This window comes from Salmo trutta, chromosome 36 (genome assembly GCF_901001165.1).
Source record: "Salmo trutta chromosome 36, fSalTru1.1, whole genome shotgun sequence".
NCBI lineage: Eukaryota > Metazoa > Chordata > Actinopteri > Salmoniformes > Salmonidae > Salmo > Salmo trutta.
Genome location: NC_042992.1, coordinates 20,027,800 through 20,044,181, shown reverse-complemented (window position 1 = coordinate 20,044,181; position 16,382 = coordinate 20,027,800). Strand labels below are relative to the sequence as shown.

The window sequence follows — 16,382 nt, the reverse complement described above, 5'->3', positions numbered from 1 at the left end:
GTGTGTTTATGAACAGATCCCCAGGACCAGCTTGCTTAGGGGGCTCTTCTCCAGGTTCATCTCTCTGTAGGTGATGGCTTTGTTGTGGAAGGATTGGGAATCGCTTCCTTTTAGGTGGTTGTAGAATTTAACGGCTCTTTTCTGGATTTTGATAATTAGCGGGTATCAGCCTGCTCTGCATGCATTTATTTGGTGTTTTACGTTGTACACACAGGATATTTTAGTCTCAATTTGGTGTTTGTCCCATTTTGGGAATTCTTGGTTGGTGAGACCCCAGACTGCCGAACCATGAAGGGCAATGAGTTCTATAACTGATCCAAGTATTTTTAGCCAGATCCTAATTGATATGTCAAATTGTATGTTCTTTTTGATGGCACATGTTCACAGCTTTGTGGAAGTTATTTGTGGCGCTGATGTTTACGCCGAGGTATAGTTTTTTGTGTGCTCTAGGGCAACGGTGTCTAGATGGAATTTGTATTTGTGGTCCTGGCAACTGGCCCTTTCTCGCTCACCCACTCCTCTCTCTCATCAATTTCAGGCTTCGGCTACACACTGACCCCTGATTATTTTACCGCAAATCTCACTATTAAAATGTCCAACAAAATATTTTTATTTTATAAGCACTTTATTGTTAAACTCAGTCATGAAAGTCATCTTAATTTCTGATGCATATTATCTGTAAAGCTTGTTTTCCCTCTCAGTACAAACTGCTAACAATTCAACCCATTTCAAATAGGCCTGCGTTGTCTTTCTTATAAAAATTATTCAACTTGGCAACTTCCTTTTTTTTAAACAATCACTTACAAGTCTAAATTGATTTTGACAGCTTCAGACCCAAATACAGTGGAGACAAGGCATGAGTGGGATTACTTCGTGGGATATGGAATCTATTTTGCAACTTGCTTCCAATGAAAAGGCTTTTATCCAGTCAAAAGACATACTGGAAATTGCATTTGTATTTATATAGTTACCAGGAGTGTGTTTTCTGGCTGCTAAGGGTAGTTGGCCAGCTACCATGTGATGCAGTCCCTGAGAAAACATATTTATTATTCATGCAAACAAAGTGAATGAGAAGCACTATCATGTGAAAAACATTAAGTTGAAGTGCTGACAAAAACCTACATTCCTCTCTAAAAGGAAGCTGTGATTTTACATAACAAAAAAACATTTTAAAAATCTCTGAAAACCAAACAAATCTTTACACATGATTTCATGATATTGAAAAATGGTTCAAGAAAAATTGGCACGTGAACCTTTGGCAAATTATTCACATTATCTTACATCAAAAATACCAAAGAACAAGGACCCAAACATGAGAAATACAACAATAACGGCACTGAGATAAATTAGAAATGTCCTTCAATACATGAGATACTTTGAGATGTTGCCATAGAAAAATCTCCATCTCATACAAGTAAGTGCCAGAGGAGAATTAAGGAGCTTCTGAAATAGTGGAATCCTATTATTCTCCTCATTTGAAGCGCTATAGTTTAAAAGATGTTCTTTAACAGGACATGAATGGATCGTCCTCCTCCTTGTCTTTATTGGGACCGGGGTCGCTTAGACAGCGTGCTAGTCTCTGGTAGTCCAGCTCGCCCTGGTGGTTGTCTGAAGCATTACCCCTGGGTCCTTCTATGTCTGCTTTCAGGCTCGGCCTCTTGGGTACCTCCTCCTCTAGGCTGACAGCGTCAGGTGTGCTGGGAGGGGAAGGCTGCTCAAAGTGGACAGTAGGGACACTGTCAGCACTGAAAACCTGGTTGTCTTGAAGAAAGAAAGTATTATCAACCAGAGCTGGGCAGAAAATAGTTGTATTTTATTTTTTAAAAACTACTTTTTAAATACTCAAGGTAGTCGAATATAGTTAACTAAAAGGCAACTAGTTTCTTTGATATTCAAATACAGGTTTCAGAAAAACAAATAATATTTTAAAGTATTTTGAATACATCTCAGAAAAACCAAATAATAAAAAGGTATTTGAATATATGCACATTATTTAAAAATCTTTATTATTAGGTGGCTTCCAAATATTTGATTAAGAACCAAAAAACTACAACAGTTAGTTGAAATAGTCTAAATACATGATAAATAACACATGGTTTGGATGGCTCTTAAATATGAATCTTAATATTGCCTAGAGTTAAATACGAGGGACATCGAATCATCTCAACATTACAGTAGACCAATTTTTCAGCTTCAAAATGATGAACAAATATATGTTCATAATGAGTGAGACATAAGGTAGAGTAACACTTGACATCAACTTCTTATACGTGTAGTAACTTTGATTATTACAATAGCAACATTGTTGATACATAGAACGTTGAAAATTGCTTTATATTTGCACAAAAATGGAGTAATTACATAAGTGGAATAAGTAAATCAGTATTCCTTGTGTACAGTAGTTACAAAAACTCAGCTCATTGCCATGCAAATAAAATGCAATTGCCAAAGTATTATGTAACATGGTAATACATGTTGCTACAAAAGTAATTACAGTTTTATTACACAAGAACAGTTTAATGTTAAGTGTTACTGAGAATGCAGTGTAGGTAACAGTGTAGGTTCCGTCGCTCCCTTCGCCCCAACCTGGGCTCGAACCAGGGACCCTTGCACACATCAACAACTGACACCCACGAAGCATCGTTACCCGTCGCGCCACAAAAGCTGCGGCCCTTGCAACGCAAGGGGAAACCCTACTTCAAGTCTCAGAGCGAGTGACGTCACTGATTGAAACGCTATTAGCGCGCACCACCGCTAACTAACTAGCCATTTCACATCGGTTACACTAACAGTAACAAAATATGGCTATTCAGTGTCAAAGGAAACAAATATCCCAAAATTGCCATCTGGTGAGATTGTGTGTGCTCTATAGTTTCAAAAAAGTAGTTGCTTTCTCAGATCTGTATTAAAGTACATTTAGAAAAGTAGTCATTTTTAGGGATCTGTATATTTGAAGTAACTATTTGTTTCCCTCAAAAAATAGTTACTTTCCACACAGCATAGTTACAACTAGTTATCCCAGGTCTGTTATCAACACTTACGTGACAAATCTGAACTCTTTTTACTGCATATTTATATTCATATTGAATATGACAGCATAATATGGATATATACAGTGGCACATTTTTTAGGAATTATAACCGTTTTAGTGACGGACAGAAGCAACAAGGCACAAAACAGAAGAAAATGGTCCGAAACAGGGAGGTACTATCTGAACTCAGTCCAATAAGAAATGCTTGTTTTCATTCTACAATATCGTGCTGCGGTGTGCCCTGATGAATACGACCCAGGTGTGTTAGACTGACAGACCTGATTCAAACCTGACTCGCCTGACTCCAGGCCTAGGTGACTCCCGGTTGGCTGGAACAGTGAGGTAGTGGCTCATCTGCAGAAACAGTATTGTTACAACGTCACAAATATGCTTCATTATTGCAATGAGGCAAAATCTCTGCAAGGTTGGAGACATAGCCGTGGTCAAGAAAGAACACTGGACTGGGGTCTATTCCGAACACTGACCCTCCCTCTCCATCACACTGACCCTCCCTCTCCTTCACACTGACCCCTCCCTCTACATCACACTGACCCCTCCCTCTACATCACACTGACCCCTCCCTCTACATCACACTGACCCCTCCCTCTACATCACACTGACCCCTCCCTCTACATCACACTTACCCCTCCCTCTACATCACACTTACCCTCCTCTCCATCACACTGACCCTCCTCTCCATCTCCATCTTTGTCTTCCGTAGGCGCACCTCGCTCACGTTGTCTTCCTCATCGGCGTCAAACAGAGTGTGTCTGCTGTAGGATCTGCTGCGCATCTGGGGAAAGAAGGAACTGGATGTGAAAATGGTGTTGCTTGGTGCCCGGGGATAATATCTCTGAGAAATATCTCAGAGACATCATACTTTACACTAAAAAAATGTAACTCAGTGTAGGAGGCACGGAGGGTATGCCTGTGTGCATATTCTGTTTTTCTGTCTTCCTCAGGTGGCAAACCTAATTTCCCTTCAGACATTCAATTTCAACCAAATTCATTCATTGTAACTTACTTTTTGCTTGTTGTTCTGCAGGTTGGACCTCAGGATCCTTCTGATCTCTTCCTCCCGTTTCTTAGAGACCCGTGGAATGACTCTGGGCTGGATGTTCCTTCGGAGACACAGATTAAAGATATGACCAAAATTGCCATCACACCACCGTCAGGAACAGACAGGCCACTTGTTAGTATAGCCTAGTTCCAGGTCGGTTTGTTTGGTCTTGCCAACTCCTGGTCATTGTCACACCGCATGACAGATCTGGGACTAGGTTAAGGGTCTAACAGAGTACCACATGTGTACGTGTACACGCAGCAGTGTTCTAGAACATTGGATTGTTGGCTTTAATACTTTTCAAATTCTTAGTGCAGCTCAAGCTATTTCTTCAACTGTCAACACATTCAACACAAATGAATAGAGGATGTGTACCAGAGACACGTTGGTTGGGAATTGTGGGGAGGTGCGCATTCAGGCTGTGCGTCCACCGCAGATGATGGTCTGAAAGCTGCGTAGCTATGTCACAATGGGACGCCGGACTATCGCGTCCTAGCGTCCGTGGACTATGATTTAAGCTTAAGCCAACAGTGGCCTCTGGTGGAGATGAGTGGATGTGGACAGTAATAGGCCCTTACTCTTACTGCACGGATGATAAGTACTAAGGACAGGTTGCACTCCAGGGGAAAAAAATAAGTATATCTTAAACAGAAATAGGAGGCAATACTTACTGCATGGAGACGGTGGAGGGCAGAGCTGAGGGCAGCTGGCCACTCTCCACCATCATAATAGCCTGCTTCAGCTCCATCTTGCGGTAGAAGGCGATCAACTCAGGCTCCTTAAAGTTCTCGCCCGCTATAAGCCACCTCTTCACGTAGGTCTTGTTGAAGCGGTTAAGCCTGATATGAGGAGAGTAGAGGAATGGAAAGAGGGAAAAACAGAAAGAATAGGAGATGGATGGAGAGCGAGAGGTTAGATTACTCGTTGGTTACTGCATTGTCGGAACTAGAAGCACAAGCATTTCACTACACTCGCATTAACATCTGCTAACCATGTGTATGTGACAAATAAAATTTGATTTGAGAGATAGAAATATGGAGAAAGAGTTCATGATGTGTGAAGAATAAAATGGCTGCTTTATTCCAGCCCCCAAAACGATATCAATCCTTTTAATATGTTTATTTCACAATGGCATGGGATCCATACTTCTCCTTCCAGTGATAATGCCCATAATGGCCACAGACACCCTCAACGCCTGTGAGGAGATGGTCCAGGAACTAAGAGAGAAAATGAGGAGTGTTTACAAAGTCTGATTAACCATGCAGTAACTTTAGTGTACTATGTAAGGACCCATATTACAGTATAATAATACTGCTTGTCACCCGTGTGTAATATCTAGTGGACAGATGTACAGTTGAAGTCGGAAGTTTACATCCACTTAGGTTGGAGTCATTAAAACTCGTTTTTCAACCACTCCACAAATTTCTTGTTAACAAACTATAGTTTTGGCAAGTCGGTTAGGACATCTACTTTGTGCATGTCAAGTAATTTTTCCAACAATTGTTTACAGACAGATTATTTCACAGTATCTCAATTCCAGTGGGTCAGAAGTTTACATACACTAAGTTGACTGTGCCTTTAAACAGCTTGGAAAATTCCAGAAAATGATGTCATGGCTTTAGAAGCTTCTGATAGGCTAATTGACATCATTTGAGTCAATTGGAGGTGTACCTGTGGATATATTTCAAGGCCTACCTTCAAAGTCAGAGCCTTTTTGCTTGACGTCGTGGGAAAATCAAAAAAAAAAAAAAAAAAAAAAAAAAATCAGCCAAGACCTCAGAAAAAATTTGTAGACCTCCACAAATCTGGTTCATCCTTGGGAGCAATTTCCAAACGCCTGGCAGTACCACGTTCATCTGTACAAACAATAGTACGCAAGTATAAACACCATGGGACCACGCAGACATCATACCTCACAGGAAGGAGACGCGTTCTGTCTCCTAGAGATGAACGTACTTTGGTGCGAGAAATGCAAATCAATCCCAGAACAACAGCCAAAGACCCCGTGAAGATGCTGGAGGAAACGGGTACAAAAGTATCTATATCCACAGTAAAATGAGTCCTATATCGACATAACCTGAAAGGCTGCTCAGCAAGGAAGAAGCCACTGCACCAAAACCACCATAAAAAAGCCAGACTATGGTTTGCAACTGCACATGCGGACAAAGATTGTACTTTTTGGAGAAATATCCTCTGGTCTGATGAAACAAAAATAGAACTGTTTGGCCATAATGAACATCGTTATGTTTGGAGGAAAGTGGGGGAGGCTTGCAAGCCTAAGAACTCCATCCCAACCGTGAAGCATGGGGGTGGCAGCATCATGTTGTGGGGGTGCTTTGCTGCAGGAGGGACTGGTGCACTTCACAAAATAGATGGCATCATGAGGAAAGAAAATGATGTGGATATATTGAAGCAACATCTCAAGACATCAGTCAGGAAGTTAAAGCTTGGTCGCAAATGGGTCTTCCAAATTTACATTTTACATTACATTTAAGTCATTTAGCAGACGCTCTTATCCAGAGCGACTTACAAATTGGTGCATTCACCTATAATATCCAGTAGAACAACCACTTTACAATAGTGCATCAAATGGACAATGACCCCAAGCATACTTCCAAAGTTGAGGCAAAATGGCTTAAGGACAACAAAGTCAAGGTATTGGAGTGGCTATCACAAAGCCCTGACCTCAATCCTATAGAAAATATGTGGGCAGAACTGAAATAGTGTGTGCGAGCAAGGAGGCCTACAAACCTGACTCAGTTACACCAGCTCTGTCAGGAGGAATGGACCAAAATTCACCCAACTTATTGTGGGAAGCTTGTGGAAGGCTACCCGAAACATTTGACCCAAGTTAAACAATTTAAAGTCAATGCTACCCAAACTAATTGAGTGTATGTAAACTTCTGACCCACTGGGAATGTGATGAAAGAAATAATTCTGTTATTTTGACATTTCACATTCTAAAATAAAGTGGTGATCCTAACTGACCTAAGACAGGGAATTTTTACAATAATTAAATGTTAGGATTTTTTAAAAACTGAGTTTAAATGTATTTGGCAAAGGTGTATGTAAACTTCCGACTTCAACTGTACCTAACATAAACAGGTGATGCTGTTACGCAAGATTTTGGTTCTGGGTTTCTGAGATTACCTCTGTGTGAATCTCCTCGTTGATGGAAGGCTTGCTCTCCTTCTTCTTCTTCACAGCAAGTAGCTCAACCAAGGGCCTGATTGTCATACCCTGAAAACACCCAGAAAAGCAGTAGGTGTAAAGTGAACCTTGTCTTTACAAGCAGGTCAAAGTGTTCCGTTTCACTTTTTCAGAGATTTACACTAACATTTTGGAGCAGAGTCAAGGAATGTTTGAACTTTAGAGCAGGGGTGTCAAAACTCATTCCATGGAGGGGCAAACATTGTTGATTTTTGTTATTTCCTTGAATTTCAACACCCAGACAACCAGGTGTGGGAAGTTCCTAACTTATCAGTAACCTTAATTGCTCAATCAAGAACAATGGATGGTCAAAAACCTCTAGACGCTCGACTCCACATGGAATGAGTTTGACACTTATGCTTTAGGGCAGTGTTTCCCAACTCCAGTACCTCCAACAGCAGTGGTGTAAAGTACCTAAGGAAAAGTACTACTAAAGTCATTTTTGGGGGTATCTGTACTTCACAATTTCTATTTTTGAAAACTTTTACTTCATTACATTCCTAAAGAAAATAATGTACTTTTTACTCTATACGTTTTCCCTGACACCCAAAAGTACTCGTTACAATTTGAAATGCTTAGCAGGACAGGAAAATTGCCCAATTCACACACTTATCTGGAGATCATCCCTGGTCATACTTGCTGCCTCTGATCTGGCAGACTCACTAAACACAAATGCTTTGGCGTATGCCCCTGGTTATCCATAAATAAATAAAAATGGGAGAAAATTGTGCCGTCTGGTTTGCTTAATATAAGGAATTGTATATTATTTACACATACTTTTGATACTTAAGTAAGTATATTTTAGAAATTACATTTACCTTTCATACATAAGTACATTTAGACCCAAATACTTTTACTCAAGTAGTATTTTACTGGGTGACTTTCACAAAAAAAGTGTACTGTTGGGGTTACTGGAGGTGTTGGGAAGCACTGCTTTAGAGCATCATTCAGATTGTCTGCCTCACCTGCACAAACACAGTAAAGAAAATGACAGTGATGATTGCTGTCAGGAACAAGTGCCTCATTTGGTGACTATTTGACAGCAGGTATCCCAGGGAGAAAGCTATGGCCCCTCGCAGGCCACCATAGGCCACAATGAACTGGTCCTTTTTGGTCAACTTGACAATACGGAATTTGTTTATGATGAATGTAAGGCCAATCACACCTGTAATACACAGACAGATAAAATAAATATGTTTTTCCCCCAAGTATAAATGAACAGATGAAAAAGGTTATACTTTAATGTTAGTGTATTTACATTTTGGTTTTGAACATTTTATTCCACATTTTTATTGCATCTGTTTTACTGTAACTTTTATGGAAATCTTTAAAGAATTAGCATTTTGCATAATACTGACCCAGTACTCGTGACACCAGACAGAGGATGACGGTGGTGATGACGAAGGTCCAGTTCCAGGCATGCGGCCCTGCCACCGTGGACACGCCCAGGAAGATGAAGATGAGCGTCTCGCTCACGCTGCTCCACATCTTCAGGAAGTACTTGATGGTGGTGTAGGACTTGTGGGATATGTTGGCCTCCACATAGGGCCGCATCACAACCCCACATGCTATCAAACTACGGAAGGTAGTACAAGACGATTTTCATTGTAACTTCATGTTCATTTGTCAGTTCAACTTGTAGCATGATGTACTACAGTAACCATAATGCTCCAGGTAACATACTGAAGCCATCTCCTTATCAATACACATCTGTTCTCTGTCAAATAGCTACTTACGCCATGATACCAGAGAGATGGAACATCTCGGAGGAAAGGTAGGCCATGTAGCTGTATAGGAAGACGAAAAGGGGTTCGATGACGCGGGTGTGAGAGGTGAAACGAGAGGTGAAGGCTGCCAAGAAGCCGTAGATGGCACCCACCAGGACCCCTCCTAGGGACACCACGAAGAAACACACCACGCCTAGGAACACATCCAATACGGTGACCGTCCCCACTTTGGAGAACTCCTCAAACAGGTTGTACAGAACCTGCATGGAGGGACGAAGGAGGGGTCAGTGGAAATTCGCAGACATCTGTGAGTGAGTCCCAAATGGCACCCTACATTGGGGATAGCGTGCCATTTGGGACACAGACTATATGTCCAGGAAATAGCAATATTCAATCAACTAGATTTAGCTATAGCTGTCGATTTGATTCTGCTTCACGTTATCCTTGATCAGACTTGATTTCAAGCCAAGGGTCCTCTAACCACTATACCAGTATATCCCAACACCCGTGTTATATGCTGAGACACATTATCCATTTGCTTCACTTGACCTATTGGTTGAATGGTAACATGATTATACATGGTATGTAAACAACATGTGGACTATCTAAATGGTATCCTTCAAACAAGCACAAGATACTAGGGTCGAGTCCCAAATGGTACCCTATTCGTAGTATATAGTGAATTACTTTTGACCAGTAGTGGTTGCACTATGTAGGGAATAGGGTGCCATTTGGCATGCAGCCTAGCTGGCATCAGCCCCTCTCAGCTCTTCAGTCTTTTGGAACACTGAGGCCATTATCCCCGCCAGGCAGTAAATACCCTCCCATTGCTTTACTGCTCCATTAAACCAACATCCCCTGTTTGGGTGATAGCTGAATCAGTGGTCCGGGTTGGCATAGTCAGAGCTATTTGGCTGAGTAATATCTACACCTGCCAAAAGCACCTAAACTGCTATTAATAGATGTTTACGCATACAGTGAGCCGGTGAGTGAGCCACAGTCAAATGCCATCTACACTATATGACCAAAAGTATGTGGACACCTGCTCGTCGAACATCTCATTCCAAAATCATTGGCATTAATATGGAGTTGGTCCCCCCACTTTGCTGCTATAACAGCCTCCACTCTTCTGGGAAGGCTTTCCACTAGATGTTGGAACATTTCTGCGAGGACTTGCTTCCATTCAGCTACAAGAGCATTAGTGAGGTTGGGCACTGATGTTGGGGATTAGACCTGGCTCGCAGTTGGTGTTCTAATTCATCCCAAAGGCGTTTGATGGGGTTGAGGTCAGGGGTCTGTGCAGGCCAGTTCTTCCACAACAATCTCAACAAACCATTTTCTGTGTGGACCTCGCTTTGTGCATGGGGGCATTGTCATGCTGAAACAGGAAAGGGCCTTCCCAAACTGTTGCCACAAAGTTGGAAGCACTTTACAGTTAGCACTATGCATTTGGGCAGATAGCGTTCTCCTGGCATCCACCAAACCCAGATTTGTTCGTCGGACTGCCAGATGGTGAAGCATGATTCATCACTCCAGAGAACGTGTTTCCACTGCTCCAGAGTCCAATGGCGTCGAGCTTTACACCCCTCCAGCCGATGCTTGGCATTGCACATGGTGATCTTAGTGTGCAGCTGCTCGGCCATGGAAACCCATTTCATGAAGCTGCCGATGAACAGTTCTTGTGCTGACATTGTTTCCAGAGGCAGTTTGGAACTCGTAGTGAGTGTTGCAACCGAGGACAGATGATTTTTATGCGCTACGCGCTTCAGCACTCGCCGATCCCGTTCTGTGAGCTTGTGTGGTCTGCCACTTTGCGGCTGAGGCGTTGTTGCTCCTAGATGTTTTCACTTCACAATAACAGCACTTACATTTGACCGGGGAAGCTCTAGCAGGGCAGAAATTTGACGAACTGACTTGTTGGAAAGGTGGCATCCTATGATGGTGCCACGTTGAAAGTCACTGAGCTCACCAGTAAGATCATTCTACTGCCAATGTTTTACTATGGAGATTGCATGGCGGTGTGCTCGATTTTATATACCTGTCAACAACGGGTGTGGCTGAAATATCCGAATCCCAAAATTTGAAGGGGTGTCCACAAACTTTTGTATATATAGTGTACCTTACAGTTAGCCGCTAGCAGAGAGGAAAGTGCTCCGTCATGGTTAATAGAAAATGGATTATGCTCATTCTCCTCAGCTGTGAGAACACTGGCTGCCTGTTAAGTGGGGTGGGCTGGTGGCGTTAGCCACGGGTCTGGAAAAGAACACTAAATTTACACAGCTGGCATTGGAATAAAGTAACAAAACAGCTCCCGTCATGTTAACTTGAGTTGATGGAAACAAGCCAACATTGTACACAGAAAGAGAAATGCAGCAACTGAGTGAACTAACAGTATCACCCCAAATCAAATTTGGCCTCTGGTTTGATTCGTCCCCACTGTGACAAATGACCCTGATGAAGGCGAAGGGCCTAAGCACGCTGGTTTTTTCGATCCACTGCCCATAAATAGTTGCCGAATTTCCTCTTGGAAGCACAGTTTGCTACTCAATTCATGCACTTGGTTAGAAAGCCTTTAACACTCACCACTGTGACAGCATCATTGAGAAGGGACTCCCCAAACACCAGGATGTGAACCAACTCGTTGATATGGATCTCCTCAAACACAGCCAGCACGGCCACGGGGTCCACGGCCGACACGATGGAGCCGAAGAGCAGGCAGGCCAGCAGGTCAACTCCGCTCAGACCGACGCTCTCGATCTGGCACAAGGCGTACAGCAAGCCCCCCATAAAGAAGGCGTTCCACAGGGTACCTAGAAAGAGATAGGACACAGCCATTCTTTCTAATACCTGTACTTGTGTTCTAAATAGCAGGCATTTTGGGTATGAAGGAAAAACATACTTTTATAGTATGTGAAATTTTGAACATTTAGTATACTTTAAATGCCAGCTCATTTCGGCTTTTCATCTAGTAGAATTCGCTGCACAATATTGAGGAAGAGAATGGTCTTTCGAGACCCACGTGTGTTTGACAACAGCTGATAATCAGCTGAGGGGACGCGCCGTACCAAAATGAATGAATGGCGGGAATCAACGCAATTGCGCATCAGATGAGGCATTCTCAGTAGGAGGAGCCTAGTATGCTGATATTTATTGCTGACTGCATTCGTTTTTAAACAGTACGTTCTAAACAGTATGTAGTACGATTAGTATACACAGAATGCAGTTTAAGTAAGTAGTAGGCAAGCTAGATTTCGGACACGGACAATGGTTTATTTCAATAAGGCGACATTACATGGTATCAATACCAGCAAAGACTAAATTATTTTATACAAATTACAATTTTCACAAGGGTAGTAGTAGTAGTTCACTAACCATGGCATGACAAGGAGTTTGACATTATAGCACAAACAGATCTGGGACCAGGCTAGGAAATGTGTTTGTGGCAGTTTAACTATATGCTATAAATATGATAATAGCAAATACATCGGTATACAAATTGCACTGGAGGGATAAAGTGCTTAGCAGTCAGTGCTTAGTTACCTATCACCGCAAACACCAAGATGGTGCCCACATTCTCTGTGAAGGGCCGGATCGGCAGGAAGTAGCCAGCATCAAGGATGATGGGAGGGAGGAGGCACAGGAAGAAGAGCTGGGAGTCCAGTACTGGGGGCTCTTCTCCGATCACCTTGATGAGCCCCCCCACTAGCAGCCCCACCACGATCAGCAGGCAGCTCTCTGGGACCACGCCAGACAGACGCGGGATCAGATGGAAACCTAAATGGGGAGATGAGGTAGTTAATGTTATTATAGAGACATATCTGTCTGCCGTACACCAGGGACCGTATTCATAAAGTGTCAGAGTAGGAGTGCTTATCTAGGGTCAGGTCCCCCCTGTTTATGTAATCCTATTCATTATGATCTAAAAGGCAAAGCTGATCCTAGATCTTTTTCTTTATGAATACAGGTCTAGGTCAGTAGAAGGCAGTGGGTTCATTACTATGACATTGCTGTATCCAGGCAAGAATGTGTGCAATTTCCTCCCTATGTTGATATAGCCTCTGTTGCAATTGTCTTCAGATGTGCAATAGATTGTATAAAACAAACTGTGCCTGTAGAAGTGGATATAGTTATTTTAGGTTTACAGTATACACATACAGGGGTGCAACTTAACTCCCCCCCCCACATTCTGAAATTGCACCCTCTAGCGGTTGGGTAGGATGTTTGTAGTGTTTACCCGACTGGATAATATATATATGTATATTATATAAAAATACATTTACGTCCCCCCCACTTCTAAAACCAAAGTTGTGCCCTTGTACACATATAACCACTAAATTATTGGATGAATGAAATGCTCTAATCAGTTAGTTGTGCATCACTGTCTGACATTCTAAGCTCTCATAAAAAATTAAAAAGGCCTTTTTTTAGACCTCTATTTCAGGCAACACACAGGATGCTACTGCACAAGTTGCTAGACATAGGTCAACCATGCTGGTGCTGCAACTGCAGATAACTGAAACCCAGATATACATTTCTTAGGGCAAGTGGATACAAACAGGCAAACCCTAGTACCACTCCAGTACCTCAAGGGTCTCCGCCTAATGTATGTCTGAGTCCTGGAATGTTATAATTTATTACATCTGGGATGGGCCAAGGGCGTGAAGCACAAAAACCCTACATAACTCACAAGAAGTTCTTGCAAGAAAGGGACTTCACTGTACTTGTGCGTGTGACATTAAAACTTGAAACTCATCAACAGTATGTATCCCCCAAGAGACACACCATTCATTATAACAATAACTGAAGGATAAGGCTATTGGGAGACAGTCAGTCTCAATGACTACAGTATAAATATTTCAGGACTAGGACACTGTTTGAAATTGGTATACTGCTGTATGTGCCACTGTATGCATCAGCCCCCACCAGCTCTTTTCCTCTTTCTGTTATCACAGAGTGCAGAAGAGCAGGCTGGCCTTGAGGAGAGAGCTGCTGCTGCTGCAGCAGATAAGTCCAAATCAGCTTCACTTATTCGGCTGGGCCAATGATAGACAGGGAGGGGAAAGCCCCACGGCCAATCACTATCTCGGCAAGCTGACTCCGAAATGACAACATGTACACGGAAGATCCCTTAAAAGGGTGTATCCCAAATGGCATCCTATTCCTTATATAGAGAATATGGTGCCATTTGGGACACAGAGTTATGTGCATACGAAATACACAAATATTTCATATTGTATGTCTTTTTCTGAGATGAACAATAGCCTATTTTAAAAGTGAAAGTACAGTCACAGGAAAAACTAGCTACACCCCTAGCGACCCCCTACATCCCTCTAACTCTGGCAGGTCATGATAACAACTGCTCTCATCACTCTCACAATTTCCAACTCAAATGTTTGCCAAGGCGTGCAGTGTTTAATCCTCAAGTCTTCCATTACACTAATCTTATGGAACTTGTGCATCTATTTCTAGTGGTGACTGGTGAGAGGGACAATTGCTTATAAAGTCCATGGTAAGATGCAGTGTCTCATGATCAAAAGTAGGGCTGGAACAATGGGTATGGCTGCAGCAACTTTTACTTATAATATAGTAATAGTATGGCTTCCAAGCCCAATCCTGTGCCATAAAGAACCAGAGAACGTTGTGCCCATAGTACGTTTATGGTATCATCCCACTTCTGCCACCAATTTAGCGATTAGGAACAGGGCGGGCAGGTCTACTAACTCCTGTGTCCAAACTTCTTGGCAGGAACTGTAGTATGTTTATAACATTACATTCCTGTCTGAATTGACGAGTTGTAGAGTATTGCAATAATGTCCCTGTCTGAACGGGTCTGAAGCTTTCAATCAAGTTATCATACCCCCTGAGCAGACAGCTGCAGTGTCATGATGGATGACGCAATGTGACGTTGAGGGGTTTATACTGTGTCATATTAATCCATATCAATTAATGCAGTAAGGGGCATTCCCAATCGTGACAAAAGCAAAGGCAGATACTCACCAAGTTTCATCAATAAGGCGAGGAGGATCCATAGCGCGATCTCAAAAGGCTTTCGTACGTGTTCGTAATTTACGGCAAGTACAGGAAATGCCTTTTTAGTATTTGTTATATTAGTTAAATGTGAGCCTTCAGTCCCATGCGATTGATATGCAGGGGCAGAGGCTTCAATAGGTAATCCAATGCCCACGAACACAACCAAAACTATTACCAGGAGATCCCTGCGACAGCCAGGAAAGGCACACGAGAATGCCGGCATTTCAAATATGTTAATGATTTATCCCGCTAGCTACTCCAAATCGTCATCCTCCATCAATGCGTCGGAGATGCAGGCAGAAATGAAGATGTAACGGGAAGTGATGCTGGTGCCATGTTACTGCAGATGGAGCTTGCACTTTTACGCAGTGAATGTACGGACATCATGCATAGAATATCACGGGTAAATGTAAAGAAACACCTGTAAAAAGCTCCCTGATGAATGAGAGTTAACGCCGGCGTTGATGATGATTGTATTCCTCTTTAAATGTTTGCGCAGTGTAGTCAAACGTTGAAGTGTTCACTAATGTGAAAGGCGCAGCTGTTATGTATCAGGCGGAATATCCCTCTATTTGGGTTACATTGGCTGTAATCACACCTCAATGGTTCATACAACCAGCCCAATTCGGTTCTTTTCTACTTCTGTGGTTGGCAACCAAAAATGTGGTTTACCGCCACCAACTGGAGTGGAGTGTGAGTCCATTACAATTTGTGATACAAAAACATGGAAGAATTGCTACTCTTCTGCAGTAAAATCTTGTAACCCCAAGTACTTCTCTGGAGCTTCCACCAGAACATCTATTTTCTGTGATTTAAGTTCCATTTGTGTAGTACACTTCATAACCATGGCAATGCAAGTCCGGCGTTATGGGCGGGCCTTAGGGGACCTGGCCTGCCCTACCACACCTCCTTGCCCATCCAAATAAAATATTTAAATATTCATAATTTATTTGACAGAGATATGTGTCGAAAGAAAGACACATCAATCCGAATTAACCCTTGGCCTACAATGGTCGTGCACAGCAGAAATCTAATTAACATAAGAAAAAAATCCCCATCAAAATCCGTCTGTTTCGGCTAGAGATACAGTTGAAGTTGGAAGTTTCCATACACCTTAGCCAAGTACATTTAAACTCATTTTTTCACAATTCCTGACATTTAATCCTAGTAAAAAGTCCCTGTCTAAGGTCAGTTAGGATAACCACTTTATTTTAAGAATGTGAAATGTCAGAATAATAGTAGAGAATGATTAATTTACGCTTTTATTTCTTTCATCACATTTCCAGTGGGTCAGAAGTTTACATACACTCAATAAGAATTTGGT

General features: G+C 42.2%; 1 protein-coding gene across 3 annotated transcripts; it reads right to left on the bottom strand.

The window, feature by feature from the left end:
- Window positions 1–606: 606 nt before the first annotated feature.
- On the bottom strand, window positions 607–15,641 carry LOC115175592 (Na(+)/H(+) exchanger beta). Of its 3 annotated transcripts, none has more exons than XM_029734941.1 (13): window positions 15,026–15,641; window positions 12,569–12,802; window positions 11,612–11,838; window positions 9,038–9,288; window positions 8,660–8,877; window positions 8,267–8,466; window positions 7,242–7,331; window positions 5,238–5,308; window positions 4,763–4,930; window positions 4,056–4,152; window positions 3,699–3,824; window positions 3,310–3,385; window positions 607–1,761 (listed from the first exon to the last, which is right to left on the bottom strand). In XM_029734941.1, the coding sequence occupies exons 1-13, from the start codon at window positions 15,279–15,281 to the stop codon at window positions 1,505–1,507; spliced, it is 2,271 nt and encodes a 756-aa protein (XP_029590801.1). In that variant the 5' UTR covers window positions 15,282–15,641; the 3' UTR covers window positions 607–1,504. The 3 variants fall into 3 exon arrangements, with proteins under 3 accessions (XP_029590801.1, XP_029590802.1, XP_029590803.1); XM_029734942.1 differs by having other exon boundaries at window positions 3,720–3,824; XM_029734943.1 differs by having other exon boundaries at window positions 1,612–1,753.
- Window positions 15,642–16,382: the final 741 nt, after the last annotated feature.

Bases quoted from the DNA above. Each gene is read 5' to 3' on its own strand.
- LOC115175592 (XM_029734941.1), bottom strand. From the start codon at position 15,281: ATGCCGGCATTCTCGTGTGCCTTTCCTGGCTGTCGCAGGGATCTCCTG. The intron at 4,931-5,237 runs GTATGGATCCCA...TCCTCATATCAG, and splicing joins CATTATCACTGGAAGGAGAA to GCTTAACCGCTTCAACAAGA. The intron at 1,762-3,309 runs GTCTGTCAGTCT...TCTTTCTTCAAG, and splicing joins GCGAGTCAGGTTTGAATCAG to ACAACCAGGTTTTCAGTGCT.